The sequence below is a fragment of the Rattus norvegicus genome, chromosome 17 (genome assembly GCF_036323735.1).
Source record: "Rattus norvegicus strain BN/NHsdMcwi chromosome 17, GRCr8, whole genome shotgun sequence".
In the NCBI taxonomy this organism is placed as follows: domain Eukaryota; kingdom Metazoa; phylum Chordata; class Mammalia; order Rodentia; family Muridae; genus Rattus; species Rattus norvegicus.
The window spans coordinates 47,208,281-47,226,769 of NC_086035.1; the positions used below are offsets into that span (position 1 = coordinate 47,208,281).

The window sequence follows — 18,489 nt, forward strand, 5'->3', positions numbered from 1 at the left end:
CTAGGGTCTTTAATGTTAGATATCCTTCCCCATACTCCTTCCTCTACCTTGCCTCCTCCAGCCCCTTCATTTAGCCCTTTCTGTTCTTTATTTCTAGATTCAGTATGGCAGGAGCAATGAGCCCGAGGGCAAGGGGCTTGTCCTGGAACTGTGAAGGTAACAGTGGTTGCACATGTGCAGTTTCAAAGGCCACTTTAAATGCTCTGTGATTTACTTTGAGTAAGATAGGGAGTCAGGAGTGTGTCCTGAACCATGGAGGGAAAGACTGGTCTCATATTTAATGGAAACTCCTGTCTGCTAAGTGGAAATGACCTTGTGGCAGAAAGAGGCAAACCTTTAAGAGGATTTTTAGACAAGTCAGTGAAACGGTAATCAGACCTGAGAGCACTGAAGTATGAAAAGTCAATAAATCTTTGATACAGTTTTAAAGAAGATCTAACAAAATTAATTGAAGAATTCTTGTCACAAATAATTACAATGTGCATGATTAGTGGAATTTAGTGTTTAGCAAAGGAAGAGAGAAGAATCCCAACCTGACTGGAGCTGATTTCTAGTTAGAGGGACAGCAAACTATATATTCATGAAAATAGGTATAATACTTCTCATACTGAAGGGATGACTCAGCAGTTTAGAACATTTGTTGCTCTTGGAGAAGAGCCAAATTTGCTTCACCTACATGGTGGCTTACCATCATCTGTAGCTCTAGTTCTAGGGCTTCTCACATCTTCCTTTGACCTTGGGTACTAGGCACAAACATAGTGCATATATGTACACATAGGCAAAGCACTCAGACACATAATTTTAAAAATCTAAATTCTCTCACAGTGACTTGAAAGGAAAAAATATCAAGCTAAAAGAGAAATAAAGATAATTATCTTTGACAATTATTTTTTTCTTCTGTGTCTCATGCTGCCCTCCAACTTGCTATGTGTAGCTGAAGATGACTGAACTTCTGTTCCTCACCTCCACCTCCTGAGTGATGTGATTACAGGTGTCCTGGGCTTGCAGCAGCACATCTGGCTAATTTGGTGCTGGAGATTAAACCTAGGGAGCCATACACCCTAGGCAAACATTCTACCAACCAAACCACATCCCAGGTCATTGTGCCCTTGAGAAAAAAAAAGATAACCACCTTAGATCTTTCTAAACACTAAAGATTAAGGGGGAAAACTCCATGGATTTATGAAGAAATAGCAACTCATGGAGAGGACAATCAGGGATAAGAATTCTGAGCCAGCATAGGCCCACCATGTTCATACACTGTATAAAATTTTAAGGAAAGAGTGGTAGGATTGTAGGTCAGAGAGAGTGGTGAATTTGATATGTATGGGAAACCTGAAAACAGTTAAGGTAAAAATTTGGGACCAAAGAACAAAAGGGATATTGATTCTTAGGATAACCAAGGATGTGCTAAGAGGCAGAGAGGATGGTCTAAGATTGAGTAAGGGGAAACTGGGGGTGCAAGAAGAGGCACTGAAGTTAAAGGGAAGAACCTGGAAGAAGGTAAAGCATAAATGGGGAATGGGAAATCAGCAGGGAAAAGACTGACTGCGGCAAGGAGGAAGGAAGCACCAGTAGAGAAGGAGATAGAGGGGCAGAGTGAGGGGAGCCAGGGGCAGCCGGTATTGCTGGATCATCCAGAGATGCTGGCGTCTGGTTTTGCTTTAGCAGTTACTACTGACGCTTAACCTGCCAGGAGAGGCGTCCCATGAAACAGGAGCATCTCATGAAAGAGAAAGCCCAGTCCAGGGACATGTTATATAGGTTTTCAGAGATGGAAAAGAGCAGAGTGCCTGGAACCCTTCCTAAGACAGAATAGTGGGAGAATGGCAGTCAAGGCTCCATGGTTGGGCTTCTTGCTTCTGGTTTCCCTCTGGGGACTGTCAGCTCCAGGTAAGATGGGGTTGAGGGTCAAGTAGAGAAACCTACAGACCCCAGCCTAACACCCATGACTTCCTGTTTCACAGCTTTGCTTCTCCGGCGCCTGAGAGAACACATTCAGAACTTTCAGGAGAGCTCTAACACACACCCAGGCTCTGTCCTAGGCCACGGTCCTGGAGCTATCCCCAAACAAGGGTGGTTAGAACAGCCACTGGATCCCTTCAATGCAACTGACAGACGAATCTTCCTACAGGTGAGGCTAGTAGAGGAGGTCAATATCCCCTGTACTCTCTTGTCAGTCAACTTACCCCAGCCCCAAACCCAGTTCCTTGCTTTCTACCTTGCCCTGCACACCTGTAATCCCAGAACCTGAGGAGGGAAGACAGGAGAATTGGGGGCCAAGGTCATCCTGGGCTTCGTAGTGAGTTTGAGGCCAGTGTGGGTGACAAAAAACTGTCTCTGGGGCGGGGGGGAGGGGGAAGTGGTAGGTTTTTAACATGTAGCATGAACTCCAAATCAGCAGTGGCAACAGGTGTTCAAAAATCTCAAGAAGGAATAAACAAATTTACACCTCTTCATTGCCCTCCCAAGGTCACTACACTACTCCTAAATCAAGTCAGTCACTACTCTATAATTACTACTTCACAAAATAGCAGAGGCCTACCATGCACCAGCCAGTTCCCTCTGACCCTGAGGATTTAAGAATAAAAACATAAACAAAAACATGTACCATGTTTTAAGGAAAAATTACTTTATAGATCACATTGCAGAAGCACAGCAAGCTGAGCAGTGCACCCCAGGACCCCAAATATCTACCTTCATAGCCATGTGCTCTAGACAAGTCCAGCGAAGACACCACTGAGTAGATGAGGAAAATCTTGGAGAAAAGGCTGGAGTGAGGGGAAGGGAGTCAGGATGTTCACTGCCATCTCTTTTCCTTCATCTCCACACCTAGCGGTACTGGGTGAATGATCAACACAGAACTGGCCAAGATGCACCAGTATTTCTGCACATAGGAGGTGAGGGCAGCCTTGGACCTGGCTCAGTAATGACAGGTAAGAAGCAAGGTTTGGTGAGCTGGTGTTGACCAGGAAGGGAACAGCAGATAACAATATGTGAGACCTAAGAAGCTCCACAGCTCATACTCAACTCACATCCACCTCTCTACCATGTGCTCTTCACAGGGCATCCTGCTGCACTGGCCCCTGCCTGGGGGGCCCTGGTGATAAGCCTGGAACACAGATTCTATGGTCTGAGTATGCCTGCTGGGGGCCTGGATGTGGCCCTGCTCCACTACTTGTCCAGCCGCCATGCGTGAGTGGGGATATGGAAAGTGTTTGGACAAGAATGCTCTGTTAGTCTCCATAGTCTCTGCTACTGCCCACTATCCTCTGAGCCTCTGGGTTCCCCTTTTCTTCTCTTAATCTTTCTCCTGTCATCTCTAACTCCATTTCTCCCTATCTTTCTCTCCCCCTCCATTCTTGTCTTTCTGTCCAATGAATGCTAAAGCTTTCACCGTGAACTACTGTTCCAAGCCACCAGAATTTCTTAGCAACACTATTGCCACATCTTCTGGGACTGCCCTTGATTTCCATGTAGAAAACAGGAACCCTGTCTCAGCATAAATTGGATCGGGACTCTCCAAGCTCACTCCTTACATCTACCGCTGCTCAGAAGAAAGTCTTTATAGGAGACACAGGGTTCCCAGTTAATCGCACTTAGTGTGGCTCAGCTACTCCAATTCTTGCTACCTTGACTGATATCTTCTCAAGCTTTGGCATTCTTCCCTCTTCAAGGTGTGGCCTTCTCCCAAGTACTTGAATGCCTCTCTCCTTATGTGCAGCTCACTTATGTTGCTCATCCCCGCCATCTTTCCCCAACTTCTCACATGCTTTAATGTTCTCAAGGAGCCTTATCTCTTCCTTTACACCTAGGCACTTCTCTCCCTCTATTGGTCTCCCTGACTCTTCCTGTTTTGTTTCCATCTCTTTGTGTTTCTCCATCTCAGTTTTCTCAGTAAGCTAAATTGGCTTCGAAAGACAGCTACCTGGCACTGATGGAGAACCACCTCAGAAAAGCTGAGGGAGAGAAAGGATGTTTTATCCCAGTATCTTTCTCCTTTCTCTTCAAGTTTCTCCTAGTCCCCAGTTCCTTAGCCCATCATGCCTAGAACCCTTCTTCTTTTGGGGCGCACTCCTTGACTGCCTCTGGCTTCTCCCAATTTTTTGTCTAAGTTTTTAATCTAACCCGCTAGGAAACTTTTCCATTCTCACCTAAAATGGGTGGGCCTTCTCCCTTGGCCTAGTCAGAGAGAGTTACAGGAAAGAACCTTGGGCCCAGCTTAAGTTTTAGTATTGTCTACACAGTGGCCCCCAGGAGTGCAGGGTTCAACTTTTACTCCTTTGCAGGTTGGCTGACGTGGCCTCTGCTCGTCAGGCGCTCTCCGGCCTCCTCAATGTGTCTTCCTCCAGCCCTTGGATCTGCTTCGGAGGCTCCTATGCTGGCTCGCTGGCGACCTGGACCCGGTTGAAGGTCCTCAGAACTCCTCGAGTGGGCGGGGATGAAGAAGTCGGCCTGCAGGGTCCCTACCAGGCGTAGCCCGAGCGTACTCCCACGCTCCTCCCTGTCCACGCGTGTCACTCAGGCCAGAGAGGGACACCGGGCGTAGGCACCCCTTCTAGTATTTGGCTGACGCCCCTCCTTTCGTAGTTCCCCCACCTAGTCTTTGCCGCCGTCGCCTCCTCCGCACCATTGAACGCAGTAGTGGACTTCTCCGCCTATAACCAGGTAAGAGCTCAGTGGCAGCAGGGGTTGGGGGGGGGGGAGAAGAGGGGAGAAGGGGGTGGTGACGCCCAAACTTGCACTTCCCCGACGTCCTTTCCGCGTGCCGCAGGTGGTGGCCAGAAGCCTGACGCAAGTCACCATAGGCGGATCATTGGAGGTAGGCGGGTTCTATAGTGTGGAGGAAGGCGAGGAAGCTCAAAGAGCCAGGGAAAACCGGGCCAGAATGGGACCAGCCATAGGACAGCCAGGTTGAGGAAGAACTTAACCCAGGGACGCAGGCTGGTTTTGCAAACTGCTGGAACTGAAAACTGGGCGAAGCAACTAGAGGGGAGGCGTCCTGTCTGTAGGGGCTTGGGGGGGGGGGGCGGCGGTATACAAAACAGAGGTGAGGACTGGGCTAGGGGGAAGCCAGGAGAGGGCCGGGCCTCTAGTGAACTCTAGGAAAGTGCGAGAAAATTTAGAAAGGACGGGGAGCGAGGTTGGGCACCTCCCAAGAGAATGTTCCAAAGAAGGAAAATACGCCCCTTTCCCGCGAACCTTGCTTCTCGGTTTCCGAAGTGCCTGGCGGCGGCCTCCACAGCCTTTGCGGAGGTAGAGCGGCTGCTGCGCGCAGGTCTGGCGTCTCAGGCTGTGCTGAGGGAGGAACTGGGCGCCTGCGGGTCCCTGGACCTTATTGAAGACCAAGCGGAGCTGCTGGGAGCGTTGCAGGCACTGGTGGGAGGCACGGTGCAGTACGACGGGCAGGCGGGATCGCCGCTAAGCGTGCGCCAGCTCTGCGGACTCCTGCTCCGGACCTGGGGAAACCGCAACCACTCCACGCCTTACCTGGGGCTTCGCCGGGCTGTACAGGTAAGCCACCTGGACGCGCGTTTAAGCCAGAGGCTAACGGACCAAGGCTGCGCGTCCACGTTCACTGAACTTAGACAACAGAAATCCTCCTCTTCTCCTTAGATTCCTTATCTGTATGATAAGGCTTGCCTGTCTCACCCGGCTGATAGTAAAATCACCTTCTTTCTTTTTTTTCTTTTTCTTTTTTTCGGAGCTGGGGACCGAACCCAGGGCCTTGCCCTCTACCACTGAGCTAAATCCCCAACCCCCGTAAAATTACCTTCTTAAGTAATCAGGTACTAAACACACAGTATACAAATGTAGAGACCATAACTACTGTATCTTCTATCTTGTTTTGTGGTCTTGTGGTCAGCAGCAATGTCTGGCAACAGCAAGTACCTAACAGTATTTACGACTGAAGGGTGAGGGAGCTCTGAGATCAGAGTTTAAGAAGTACCCCCACGTCCCGTTCTACAGTTACAACTCCACCATCACTTTTCCTGCTCTAATTCTGGACCAGGTTCTTTAAGAATACGTCACAAAATTTATTTCATTAATTTCTCAGGCTAGAGGCACTATTATTATCCCACTTACAAAAGAGTGAACAGGTAGAACAGTTACCTCACAGATGATAAAACCTTGGACATAGGTTACAAGGACCTCCTCTGGTGGATGTCGACACCAAGAAAAACCTTAGGAACTTATCCTTCTCCTCATGCTTGACCTACACTATAGGCGTGTGACCCTAGCTTGCTAGGAGAGGAGGGGCAATGCAGCTATATATGGATGCAACTATACATGCATGTGTGTACTCTCCTCTAGAGAGTCTTGCGCAGCATGGGACAGAAGTGTTTAAGCTCTTCCAGAGCAGAGACAGTGGCACAGCTGAGAAACACCGAACCGCAAGTGTCTGGCGTGGGGGACCGGCAGTGGTTGTATCAGACATGCACTGAGTTTGGCTTCTGTAAGTGACCCAAACCAAAGCATCTTACAGATAGTCTGAACTCATGTAACCCCAAAAGTATCTGACCAGAGAGAGTAAACAGCCACTGGTATGCCACTCATACTCAGACCTCAACAGAAAATGGACCCTCCTTTGTGCTTCCTGTATTCTGTACCAGAATGTCTCCAGCCTTTCTCAGTCACTGGGCTAGTAACCTTATCCTGGTACCTCTTTCCCATTGTCTGGATGTCCTGTCAAGTACCAAATCTTACCCACTCTGCACCCTGGACAAGTTTTCAGTCTTCCCGTTCTTTACTTCTTACTCTGTGGTCCTCACAGAGAGGCCACACACTACTGCCAGATTCCAGGTCTGGTCTTAAAGCTTGCACTTTACCTGTGCAGTCTGACTTCTACACCAGAGCCAGAGAAATCTTCCTAAATATGGAATTACATTTCAGTGACCCAGTGTTGAAGTTGCCAGACAAAAAAATATAGGATGACTACTAGTTAAAATCTGAACTACAGAAAAGAAACAAAAATAATGCAGATAAAAACTCATACCTCGGGGTTGGGGATTTAGCTCAGTGGTAGAGCGCTTGCCTAGCAAGCGCAAGGCCCCGGGTTCGGTCCCCAGCTCTGAAAAAAAAAAAAAAGAAAGAAAAAGAAATTGTTAAAACTCATACATCACATGTACAAGAGTAGTGGGGGTTTTGTGTATCTGAATATAGATATCCTGTATCATTTGTCAAATCTGCTCATCCCACCCCAGAGTTAAGCCTCTGTTCTCTTTCTGGGGATTGCTTAAATTCACAGCAATCCTCCTGCTTCAGCCTCCGAGTGCTGACATGACAGGCATGTGCTATCACACCCAGCTCAGAGTTGAAAGCTACATTCTTTCTATACTTTTGACAAGTGAGGGTAGTGGCATGAAGTAAAATGTCCAAATTCCATTTCCTATCTGTGTGCTCTTGGACAAACTTGGGCAAGTGCTTAGCTGTTATTGGACAGTTTCCACATCAATAAACTAAGAACAGTAACAGTACTTTTCTTACTGCTGTTATTACACAGCTTTGCATAGTTTGGGCTGTCCAATACACCAGCCCCCTATGGCTTAGGAATTTGGCACATCCTGTTCAATGTACTAGGATGATCCATTCCCCTATTTTATAAAGTTTGCTCAACTTCCTGTCTCACCTCAAGATACCCTTCCCCAATATCTTCCATCATCTCTGTAGACCGAAAAACCAAACCATGTCCCACTTCTGTTATTCTGTGTTCTTTAGTGCAATCTAATTTGCTAGCATTCCATCTCTCCTTCTAAATGCTGTAACAGCACAACATGGAACTATTTTGGTTGCCTCTTTCTGCCCAGTATTGCCCAATATATGTCTGAGTAGGTGGTCAGCAAATATGAAGAAAGGAATTCATGTGAGGCCAAGGAAGTACAATTTACCCAGAACACTGTGAGATATGGATTTTAAGCAAGACAGACATGATCCAACTTGAGAAGCAGTCATTTCAGATCCTCCCTTCCCTCTAATCCTTTGCACGTTCACTTTTTCTCTTTTCCCTGTGGTTACTTCTTTTTGTTTGGCTCACCCATTCTAACTCAAGTCCTTATTCTTGCAGGATGCCCTCCCTGAGCACATTGTGTTCTCTCTAGGAGCCCCACCTCCTGCCCTTTTCTATCACAGCCCTGTTATTTGGGAATGTAATGATCTGGGATGTGTGGGTCTGTTTGGCAAAACTGTGAACTCACTACTATGAGGTCACTACTGTGGGTGTTCTCTAAATTATTATTGGAGATGAGCAGGAGGCTGACTGTATGTATTCTTCACATTTTAAGGTACTTTCTTTCCACAGATGTCACCTGTGAGGGCCTTCAGTGTCCTTTTTCCCAGCTCCCAGCACTGCCCTTCCAGCTAGATCTGTGTGAACAAGTGTTTGGCCTCTCACCTTCATCTGTTGCCCAGGCTGTGGCCCAGACAAACTCCTATTATGGTGGCCAAAGTCCTGGAGCCACCCAAGTAATGTTTGTTAACGGTGAGTGTGCCACCGGAGCTAACTCCGCAATATTGTAGTCCCAGCCCAATACCATTTTCCCCTTTCTTTCCAGGGGACACAGATCCCTGGCATGTACTGAGTGTAACACAGGACTTAGGACCCTCTGAGCCAGCCCTTCTAATTCCTAGTGCCTCCCACTGCCTTGATATGGCACCTATGAGGCCTTCAGACTCTCCTAGCCTCCGCCTAGGGCGTCAGGTAAGAGAAAAGACTCTGAGTGTGTAATATTCTCATTTACATACTCATTTGTATAACTTGTCTTTTACTGGTGCTGAGTTCTGACCGCCAGAATGCTTCCCATCTCTTCTTCACAGAAAATCTTCCAGCAATTACAGGTCTGGCTCAAAGATATAAGAAGAGCCAGGACTGATGAGATCTGACCCAGCTCTTTGCCAGTGCTGTCACCCGAACTGCATCCTGGCATTTTTCTTCACTGTAGAAGAGAAAGCAGCTGGTTGGAAGGAGGAAGTTCCTAGACTTGGGACTCAGTTCCTGTTCTGCCTGCCTGTTCTCAATTCATCCTCATTGCCAACTAGAAGTTCTCTGTCACAGATCAATATAAATGTAGACAAATGATTACTATCCTTTGTAGGTAGTGATATGTACATATATGAGAAATGTCAGGGAAATGTGGCTCTCCATGCTGGAACCTTCCTCCCCCAGATAAGAATCTAGCTTAAATTCTACCTCTTGATTCTCGACTGGGCATCTACTGCATACAACTCTCCACATCCTGTCTTTGTCTCTCCTGAGTCTTAGTCTGTGGTAGTTCATCTTCATCGTCAGCCTACCTGAATTGAGAATCACATTGGAAGCATAACTCTGAACTGTCTTTGGGCACATTTCTAGTAAAGTTACCTGAAATGGTGTTAACACCTATTCCTCAACTCCCAGTTGACTAACAAGGGAAACTGAGCACCAGCATTCATTTCTCTCTGCTTCATGACCGTGGGCAGGATGTGAGCAGCTGCCTCAGGCCCCTGCAAGCACACCTTTGCTGCTATGATGGATGGACTATATCCCATACCAGGAGCCAAAGCAAGCCCGCCCTTCCTTCCTTCGTTCCTTCCTTCCTTCCTTCCTTCCTCCCTTCCTTCCTTCCTTCCTTCAGTGATTCTTGTCACTTATTTGGTCGCAGTCCTAGGAAAGAGAACCAAGTCTGTCTCTGCTTTCTGTGTGTTTCAGTCTGGAGGAAATGGCTACACAAACCTTCCTTTTCTCTTTTGATCTTCCTTTAGTACTTTCTTTACTTCCTCCCTCCCCATACAAGCAAATGTCACCACTCTCCAGTACTCTAGCTTCTTGCCTGAAAAATCTTGAGTTCCGGCTAGTCACCCTGGTTTTCTAAGTCTCAGTTTGGGGTTTGGTCCCAAAGCTAGCCTCTTAGGCTGTAGCACAGCTCACCTCTATCTTTTAGCTTCTACTTTTAGCTGCTGCTAAAAGGACGGAGTCCAGAAGAGTGGCAGCCTCTAAGGAGCAGGTTGGGAATGAGGGAAGGCTAGACAGAAAAGGTGTAACCTGTTGTGGTAAGTATTTAAAAAAAAAGAATTCACCATCCCACTCTATTGCCGGCTCCGGTTCGCCACATGGCATCTGTGGGGTATTTTCATCTTAATCAACAGTGTCTCAACCAACTCACTAAGTTTCCAATTTCTATCCCAAACTGTAGCCGGCTACTCTCTGGGCCCTGTAGCAATCGCTGCCGTGGCTAGCCCCACCTTGTCGCTGGTTACTCTCTGACCCAGCAGCAGCCACCTTCTTGCAACTCTCTGCTATGAACTCTGTTTACAGTCTCAGTATCCGCCCCCTGTGGTTATAGTCACAACTCCCAGTAACCCAGCAAAATCAAAATTCAATAAGCTTGTAATTTATGAATTAGATTTTTATCAGTAAATCCTCACCCTACAAAGCATCCATACAATAAATGCTAAACCAATTAATATTAATATAAACTGCCCACCTAGATAGACAAATTGCCCTATAAAAATCCATCCCTTATGAAATATTCATAACTACATGTGGCCCTTTAAGGCCACACAGATCTGGGTTGTTGTTCTCCTCCTCCTCCATTGGTTCTTCTTTCTCCTCTCTTCTCTCTCCAAAACTCTTTGCCCACCTTACTTTTTCAAAGCCCAATCACAGGCCTTGCCTTATATTGTGCCTGCCTTCACCTGCATATAGACAACAATTCACAATAACTTCTCTCTGTGAGGAAGCTCAAACCCAGAGAACAAGTTTTACCATTTAAGACTAACCTTAGTTCTGCTTACAGGAACCACTCTGGATTTTTTTATTAGTCTCTAACCACAGTTCCTCACCAGGTCGAACTGTAGACATTTAGTATGGTATGTACTTATCATCTGTTAAGAGAATCAGGATGGGGCTGGAGAGATGACTCAGAGGTTAAGAGCACTGTTTGCTCTTCCAGAGGTCCTGAGTTCAATTCCCAGCAACCACATAGTGGTTCATAACCATATCTGGTGCCCTCTTCTGGCCTGCAGGAATACATGCAGGCAGAAAGCTGTATGATGTATACATAATAAATAAATGTTTGAGAGAGAGAGAGAGAGAGAGAGAATGAGAATTAGGCTGTTCCCCCACCCCGCCCCCAAAATCATGCTCTTCCTGCAGAATCTGAATGCTCCTACTGTGCTGCATGTGCCTTCTGCAAAGTTCCTTTCAGTTTGACCCCTGCATGTGTGAGCTTATGCTCCTGACCAGTTCTGCTCCTGCCTTCAGGGTATTCAGGCACTGCTGCATACCTGGGGAGTTGGTGGAGGGTTTTGGGATGAGTGTACATCATTGACTGGGGCTAAGGTGGTGCTGGGAATGCTTCATTTACATGAAGAGGAATTCCAGGTGCTTGCTAAACATTTCCTTAAAAGAAGAGGGAAAGTTAAACCTGTACTTTGGCCACCAGACTGGTGACTACCTAAAAAGCAGTGGAGGTAGGAGTTGTAAGGCTACATGCCCCTGGCCAGATCAGGGAGGGAGGAATTCTTACTCCTGCCAGTCTCAAGATGAGTTTGGACATGTCTGGATCTCACTCTTGCAAGTTTTAAAAAAGCTTTAAAAACGAAAAATCTCAGCCATAGCCTCCCTCTTTCCCCAACCTGCTCCTAGAGTCACTCTCCCAGACTTGTAAACCCCAAAATTAAATGAAATCACATCAACTGAACAAAGACTACTGTGGAGAAGAAGGGAGATCAATGAAAGGAGGGGTCAAAGGGCAATGAAGAAGGAGGATGGATAGAGTGTAGAACTAGAGTTTCATAAAGGTTACTCATTGTCAGAGCCCGAATGTGCAGAACTAGAGTTTCATAAAGGTTGCTCATTGTCAGAGTCCGGATGTGCAGGGCCGGACGTGCCTGAGGGAGAGCCAGAGATAGGACTTGCCAAACCAGCTATCAGCCCCAAGGACACTGACCATCCGTAGCCACCCCCTCCCCTTCCTTCACTCCCCTGAGTGAGATGAGCCACCCTACCTGCCTGCCGAGCTGCTAGATAACACATACTCCTTGCTGATGTCATTTCGCGCCGAAAGTAACTGTGCACCTTTTGAATTGACCAATCATGTGTAACCTCGAGAATGCCCCTTACCTCCCCTATATAAACCCCCGAGTTTGGAAGCTCGGGGTCGATTCCTCTGTCTCCTGTGTGAGATACGTGTCGACCCAGGATCCCGCTAAGACCCGGGATCTCGTTAATAAAAGCTACCTCTTGCTGTTACATCAAGAATGGCTACTCGTGATTCCTGGGGGCACCCCACCCCGCGATCGGAGCGAGAGACGCGGCTCCCTGTTTAGGGGTACGCTCTTTCATTTGGGGGCTCGTCCGGGATCGGAGCGTGACCCCCCCGGAACCCCGAATGCCACTTGGAGGTACGTAAGTGTGAGTGCTGGAAAGCGGCCGCTGAATGTGTGTGCGTGTGTGTGTGTGTGTGTGTGTGTGTGTGTGTGTGTGTGAATTAAGTCCTATAGTCTGTGTTTTTCGGTACCTGTTTAGTGTCTTGGTGCACTGTCTGGGCAGAAGAAAGATTCCTGCCCTGTGCGCGAGAGTCTTAGTGCACTGTCTGGGCAGAAGAAGGTTTCCTGCCCTGTGCACGGGTGGAAGAAGGTTCCCCACCCCGTGGAAAGCTAGCTTGAGAGTGCACTGTCTGGGCAGAAGAAGGATTCCTGCCCTGTGCACGGGTGGAAGAAGGTTCCCCACCCCGAAATGGCGCCTGTGAGTAGATGAAGGATTCCTACTCCGAATAGTCTTTTTCTTTCTTTTTTCCTTTTTAGAAAGCGCACCGGGGGACGCCCCAATCGTGCAGGCTCTGGGACGCGTGAGAGACGTTCCGCGAGCCAGCCTTTTTCGGGTCCTGGCTCTGGGACACGTGAGAGACTTTCCACGAGCCGAATTTTGTCGGGAGGACCCGGCAACGGACAGTCAAAAAGATCTGACTGTGACTTGACTTCGGAGGTCGCGTTCGGCTGCCTATTTGAGTATAGGCACGGACAAGTGTGCTTAGATGTGTTAGTGTCTGTTGTCTGTATTCTGTTTCTGTGTTTGGTATCCCAGAAGCAGCTAAGGTTAAGCTGCAGTTTGGGCCAGGTACTGAAGGTACCAGGCATCTGTGGAAATTGGTTATAGGATGCTTTGTCTTGGTCTTGTTTGTCTGGATTGTTTTCTGTGGTATTGTAAAACAGTGTTTTATCTGTGCTTGTGCTTGCAGCCAGCGGTGATGAGTTGGGGAAGATTTAAATTTTGCTTGGGAACAAGGAATCTTAAAGGCGGAGTTTCAGCCGGTATGGCACTTAGTGCGTTGCTGCCTAAAAGATCAGAAATGCTGTCAACAGGCTATAAAAAAAAAAAAAAAAAAAAAAAAAAGGGGACAGGCTGTGTTAGAAATGCTACAGGAAGAACGCCTGAAGGTAGGGAGTGCCAGGTCTGCCGCCAGGCTCCAAGGGTGGGTCTCTGAGGGGCTGGAAAATGCCCCACCAATCTGACTAAGATAAGGAAAAGATATGAAGAGAAAGTTACAGAAATTTGAAGGGTTAAGCTAAGTCACTGAGAGAGTTATTGTAAGTTGCAGAGAAAATAAGTTGATGCGTGGTTCAGGGTCTGTGCAGAAAAGTGGACAGCACCTAATAGCTGTAGAAGAAGATGCAGAGAGACTGAAAAAAAAGAAAGAAAGAAAGAAAGAAAGAAAGAAAGAGGTAAAAAGAACAGGAAGCTAGGGAAGAAAAGAGACAAAAAGAAGAGGAAATTAGAGAGTTAAAGAGAGATAAAAGACGAGAGAGGAACATATACTGGCCACAGTAGTTAGGGAACCTAGGAAGATAGTACCTGGCAACAGAAGAGAATTCCTGGCTAAAGATCAGTGTGCCTAATACGAAGAAAAAGGACACTGGGTCAGGGACTGCCCAAGAAAGAACAAGAGGGGCCACTGGAGAGCTTCTTGGTCCTAGAGTGCTGGCTATGTGCAGAGATAGAAGGGAAGTTGGATACAGGGACCCAATGCTCTGTGCTCCTATGCCCCCCAGTGGGCCAATATCCAAAGACCTTGAGTGCAAGGGGCTACTGGCAACGAACAATACTTATGGACTGCCCAAAGAACAGTGGACCTTGGTGTGGGCCGGGTAACCCACCCACTAGTTCATGGTCATCTCTGACTGCCCCATCCCTTGCTCATGAGAAAATTGCTCTCCAAAATGGCTTGCGTGGGCTAAAATGACTGGGTGAGGCCATGTGTATGTATATCTACAGACTGTGTATGTGGAGCTTAAGACCTGTCTCAGTGCACCAGTACCTGATGCTGGGAGATGTGTGACTTAGTCCTGTTCTGCCTGGAACATATCATTCCTGCCAGCCAGGCACTAACAATTATCACCCAATCCAGGACTTAAACTGTGATAGAGTGGCTGATGTTTTGCCTTTGAATAGAGTGTCCAGCTGCCATGGACTAGATTCTCCACCGGTTGGGGACAATCTGGTCACCTTGCTGCCCAATCCGGACCTGGAGCCACCACAGCACGAGTGTCAAGCACTGGCAGAAGCCCATGGGTAGAGGAAAGACCTCTGCGACTGGTTGATTGACCCCTGCTGAAGGCCGAGGCTACCTTGTCTACAGACGGGAACAGTTCTCTTCATGAAGGTCAGAGATAAGTGGGTGCTGCCATGGTGGACAACACAATGTCATCTGGGATGGCTGAACCTCAACCCCCCAGTACATCAGTGCCGCAGATGCATTTACCATCTCTTGGATGCCCTGGTGAAGCCAACAACTGTGAGTACTATTCATTGCTCAGGATATCAGGAGGGAAGTGATTCAGTGGCATGGGGCAATAACGAAGCAGATCAAATGGCTCGAAAAATGGCTATGCAGGAGCCTATCCTGGTTGCAGGCCTGCAAGAGACAGCCACTGAGAACTAGGATTGGACTAAGGGATGGCCTCACTTAGAAAAGGCCCAAATTGCTTAAAAGATAAAGGACAATGGCACACTTGAGGGGAAAGCTATACTCCCCAGAGAACAAAGAAAAGACTCACTTTGCCAAATACAGAAATGGACTCATTTAGGAGATAAGAAGTTTGTCCAAGTAGTTAAGGTGTATGTAACAGACTTTAAGATTTTAGCCAGAGAGACAGTAGAAAGTATAAGGTATGTCAATAAGTGAATGCTTAGCAAGCAAACAGGGCAAAGAGACCTAGAGAGTTTAGTGAAAAGTCGAAGTGAACTTCACTGAGATAAAACCAGAAAAATATAATCACAAGTATCTCCTAGTGCTTGTAGATACTTTTTCAGGAATAGATAGAAGGTTTTCTCACCAAATGAGAGACGGCCTCTGCAATCATCAAGAAGATACTGGAAGAAATCTTCTCCAGGTCTGGAATGCCCAAGGTAATCTGGTCAGACAAAGGCCCTATTTTCATTGCCAAGGTAAGCCAGGGTGTGGCCAAGTATTTAGAGGTCGATTGGAAATTACATTGTATCTACAGACCTCAAAGTTCAGGACAGGTAGAGTAAATAAATAAAATTTTAAAAGAGACCCTGACCAAATTAAATTAACCATGGAGACTTGCGCAGACTGGGTGACTCTCCTTCCCTCTTGCTCTCTTCAGAGCAAGAAATACCCCTTCCAGATTCAGCCTTACCCGCTTTGAGATCTTATATGGGGCCTCAGCCCCCCATCCCCGAATGTATTAGATGATGTTACTGAACCAACATGTCATAGTGCCATAGTAATAATGATTTGTGTGCCAGGCTAAAAGACCTACAGATGATACAGAAAGAAATCTGCTCACAGCTGACAGCAGCCTATGCTCCGGAGACCCCTGAGACATCTCATCAGTCATGAGTTCCAGGAGACTGCAGCTACACTGAGCCCAGACACTCGAGCCTCACTGGAAAGGACCATACCTGGTGCTGCTGACCACCTGACAGCTGTCAATTCTCAGCCCTCACCAGCCGCGTACTAGCTGTTGGGGCTGAGAGCTGGGACCTAGAGGGAAATTCAGTCATGTTTGTCCTGGGTTCTATCAAGATTGGTGTGGGATAGGCTTGATTTCCATTACAAATGATGTAACATTGCATATGTTAGTACTCTTAACACTTCTTGGGACTGTGCCTCAGGGATCACAGTCTGTATAAGCTTAGAAGTTCTAAAAGCTAGTCATGACCTTGGTGTATAGGCTTAAATAGTGTTCAGATTAGAATCCTCATGTTAAGACAACAATACCAAGCTGTTATGCTAGATGAAGCTGAGTTCTCCATGAAGTTCTAAGATTAGAACTATTAACAAAAAAAAAGAAGTGGGGAATGTAGAATTAGAGTTTCATAAAGATTACTCATTGTCAGAGCCCGAATGTGCAGAACTAGAGTTTCATAAAGGTTGCTCATTGTCAGAGTCCGGATGTGCAGGGCCGGACGTGCCTGAGGGAGAGCCAGAGATAGGACTTGCCAAACCAGCTATCAGCCCCAAGGACACTGACCATCCGTAGCCACCCCCTCCCCTTCCTTCACCCCCCTGAGTGAGATGAGCCACCCTACCTGCCTGCCGAGCTGCTAGATAACATATACTCCTTGCTGATGTAATTTCGCGACGAAAGTAACTGTGCACCATTTGAATTGACCAATCATGTGTAACCGCGAGAATGCCCCTTACCTCCCCTATAAAAACCCCCGAGTTTGGAAGCTCGGGGTCGATTCCTCTGTCTCCTGTGTGAGATACGTGTCGACCCGGGATCTCGCTAAGACCCGGGATCTCGTTAATAAAAGCTACCTCTTGCTGTTACATCAAGAATGGCTACTCGTAGGGGTTGGGGATTTGGCTCAGTGGTAGAGCGCTTGCCTAGGAAGCGCAAGGCCCTGGGTTCGGTCCCCAGCTCCGAAAAAAAGAAATTAAAAAAAAAAAAAAGAATGGCTACTCGTGCTTCCTGGGGGCACCCCACCCCGCGATCGGGGCGAGAGATGCGGCTCCCCATTTTGGGGTTCGCTCTTTCAAGAGCAACATGTATTTCATTTTATCAGAACAGAAACATTTTGGTATTATTTTACTTTTGTCTTTTTGTTTTACTCTCAGATATGCAATTGAAATAAATACATTAAATGCACACTAAAGGGGTTTTTGTTGAAGGCTGGCCTCTGGGTTAGATGAAGGATTGTAAATGCTTTATTTACATTAAATATATAAGACTGGCAGAGATAACAAAAAGGACCAGGAAGAACGCATGGCATTAGTCTTTTCAGTCAGATACAAAAGCACTGAGAATGTCTACTAATCACAAAAATCAAGCTCTGTCTCCTGTCAAGGAAAAAAAAAGTATGTGCTGGAAATCCATAGTGCTAGTTTGTCCACAGTATCTAATCTCAGCCAGCCTTCAGCTCCTCAGGGAAATCCACAGGACAAAGGTGCAAATAGAAATGTCTTTTCTTTACCCTGTAGATCTGCACAACTTGAGAAAGGAAGTTGATTCCAGTACTGACTCGGAAAGAAGATTTAAGATTAGTTAGCTTTTCTAATCTCCTTCTCCCAGTTTTTCATTTAGCAGGAAATGTTCTGCTTCGGGATGCTCTGTCCCACATAGCTGTCTGTTCTCAGCTCTTGTTACTAGAGACATTATAACATTGCCTGGAAGTTAAAAAATGAACTTCAAGGACTCTAAAACACAGTTGGGTTGAGTGGGCCAAGGAAGATATGAACAACAAATCTGGAATAAATGGTACATTGCACAGAACTATTAGCCTGAAGAAAGATCTCACCCTGAACTTGAAATGTTAGCACCAACTAAGCTAGCAGATCAATGGGTGGTCTTCCATTTCTCCATGTGGTGCACAGATACTCATGGAGATAAAACAAATACCCACACATTTTTTTTAAAGTTACATTTAGCAACACAATGACAGAGAAGTTAGAGGCTTATACACCTAAGAAGAACAAGAATGCTCTCAGTATACATTTGGATAGTCTTTTTTTAAAGATTTAAATATCATATATGAGCATGCTGTTGCTGCCTTCAGACTTTCCCAAAGAGGACACCAGATCCCATTGTAGATGGTTGTGAGCTGCCATGTGGTTGCTGGGAACCTCTGGAAGAACAGTCAGTGTTCCTAACCTCTGAGCCATCTCTCCCCAACTGGATAGTTTTACAAAAGCTTAGGATGGTCACATTTTAAGTGTTTTTAGCATGCAGAATTACACAACGTTTTCCAATTTGGCTGCTTGAGTCTTAAGGAGATTTCAACACCCTTTCTTTCTCCTGTTCAGGAATTGGGGCATGAGGCAAAGGTGTGTGATCAAAAGGTTTGTGGTTTTTGAGGGGTAATTGGTTAGCATTCATGCCCTAATTCACAAACTCCAATAAGCTGTACTGGGAGGAAGAACCTGATTGTTAAGTCATTTAACTTTAAGTTTCTCCACACCACCCCTGCTTGATCTTTGCTTAGTCCCGTCCTAAGGATCTGGAAGGTGAATTACAAGGAAAGATTGAGTTTCCTATTTAAAG

The 18,489-nt window shown here is 46.6% G+C and overlaps 1 protein-coding gene across 2 annotated transcripts; it reads left to right on the forward strand.

Moving 5' to 3' along the window:
* The first annotated feature begins 1,790 nt into the window (after positions 1-1,790).
* On the forward strand, positions 1,791-17,097 carry Prss16 (serine protease 16). Of its 2 annotated transcripts, NM_001033710.1 has the most exons (12): positions 1,801-1,893; positions 1,968-2,134; positions 2,837-2,936; positions 3,066-3,195; positions 4,290-4,413; positions 4,591-4,668; positions 4,775-4,822; positions 5,224-5,514; positions 6,316-6,457; positions 8,300-8,479; positions 8,553-8,698; positions 8,815-9,379. In NM_001033710.1, exons 1-12 carry the CDS (start codon positions 1,827-1,829, stop codon positions 8,878-8,880), a joined length of 1,539 nt encoding a protein of 512 aa, NP_001028882.1. In that variant the 5' UTR covers positions 1,801-1,826; the 3' UTR covers positions 8,881-9,379. The 2 variants fall into 2 exon arrangements, with proteins under 2 accessions (XP_063132737.1, NP_001028882.1); XM_063276667.1 differs by lacking the exons at positions 6,316-6,457; positions 8,300-8,479; positions 8,553-8,698; positions 8,815-9,379 and adding an exon at positions 12,784-17,097 and having other exon boundaries at positions 1,791-1,893.
* The last annotated feature ends 1,392 nt before the right edge of the window (positions 17,098-18,489 follow it).

Bases quoted from the DNA above. Each gene is read 5' to 3' on its own strand.
- Prss16 (NM_001033710.1), top strand. From the start codon at position 1,827: ATGGCAGTCAAGGCTCCATGGTTGGGCTTCTTGCTTCTGGTTTCCCTC. The intron at 2,135-2,836 runs GTGAGGCTAGTA...CTCCACACCTAG, and splicing joins ACAGACGAATCTTCCTACAG to CGGTACTGGGTGAATGATCA. The intron at 6,458-8,299 runs GTAAGTGACCCA...TTCTTTCCACAG, and splicing joins ATGCACTGAGTTTGGCTTCT to ATGTCACCTGTGAGGGCCTT.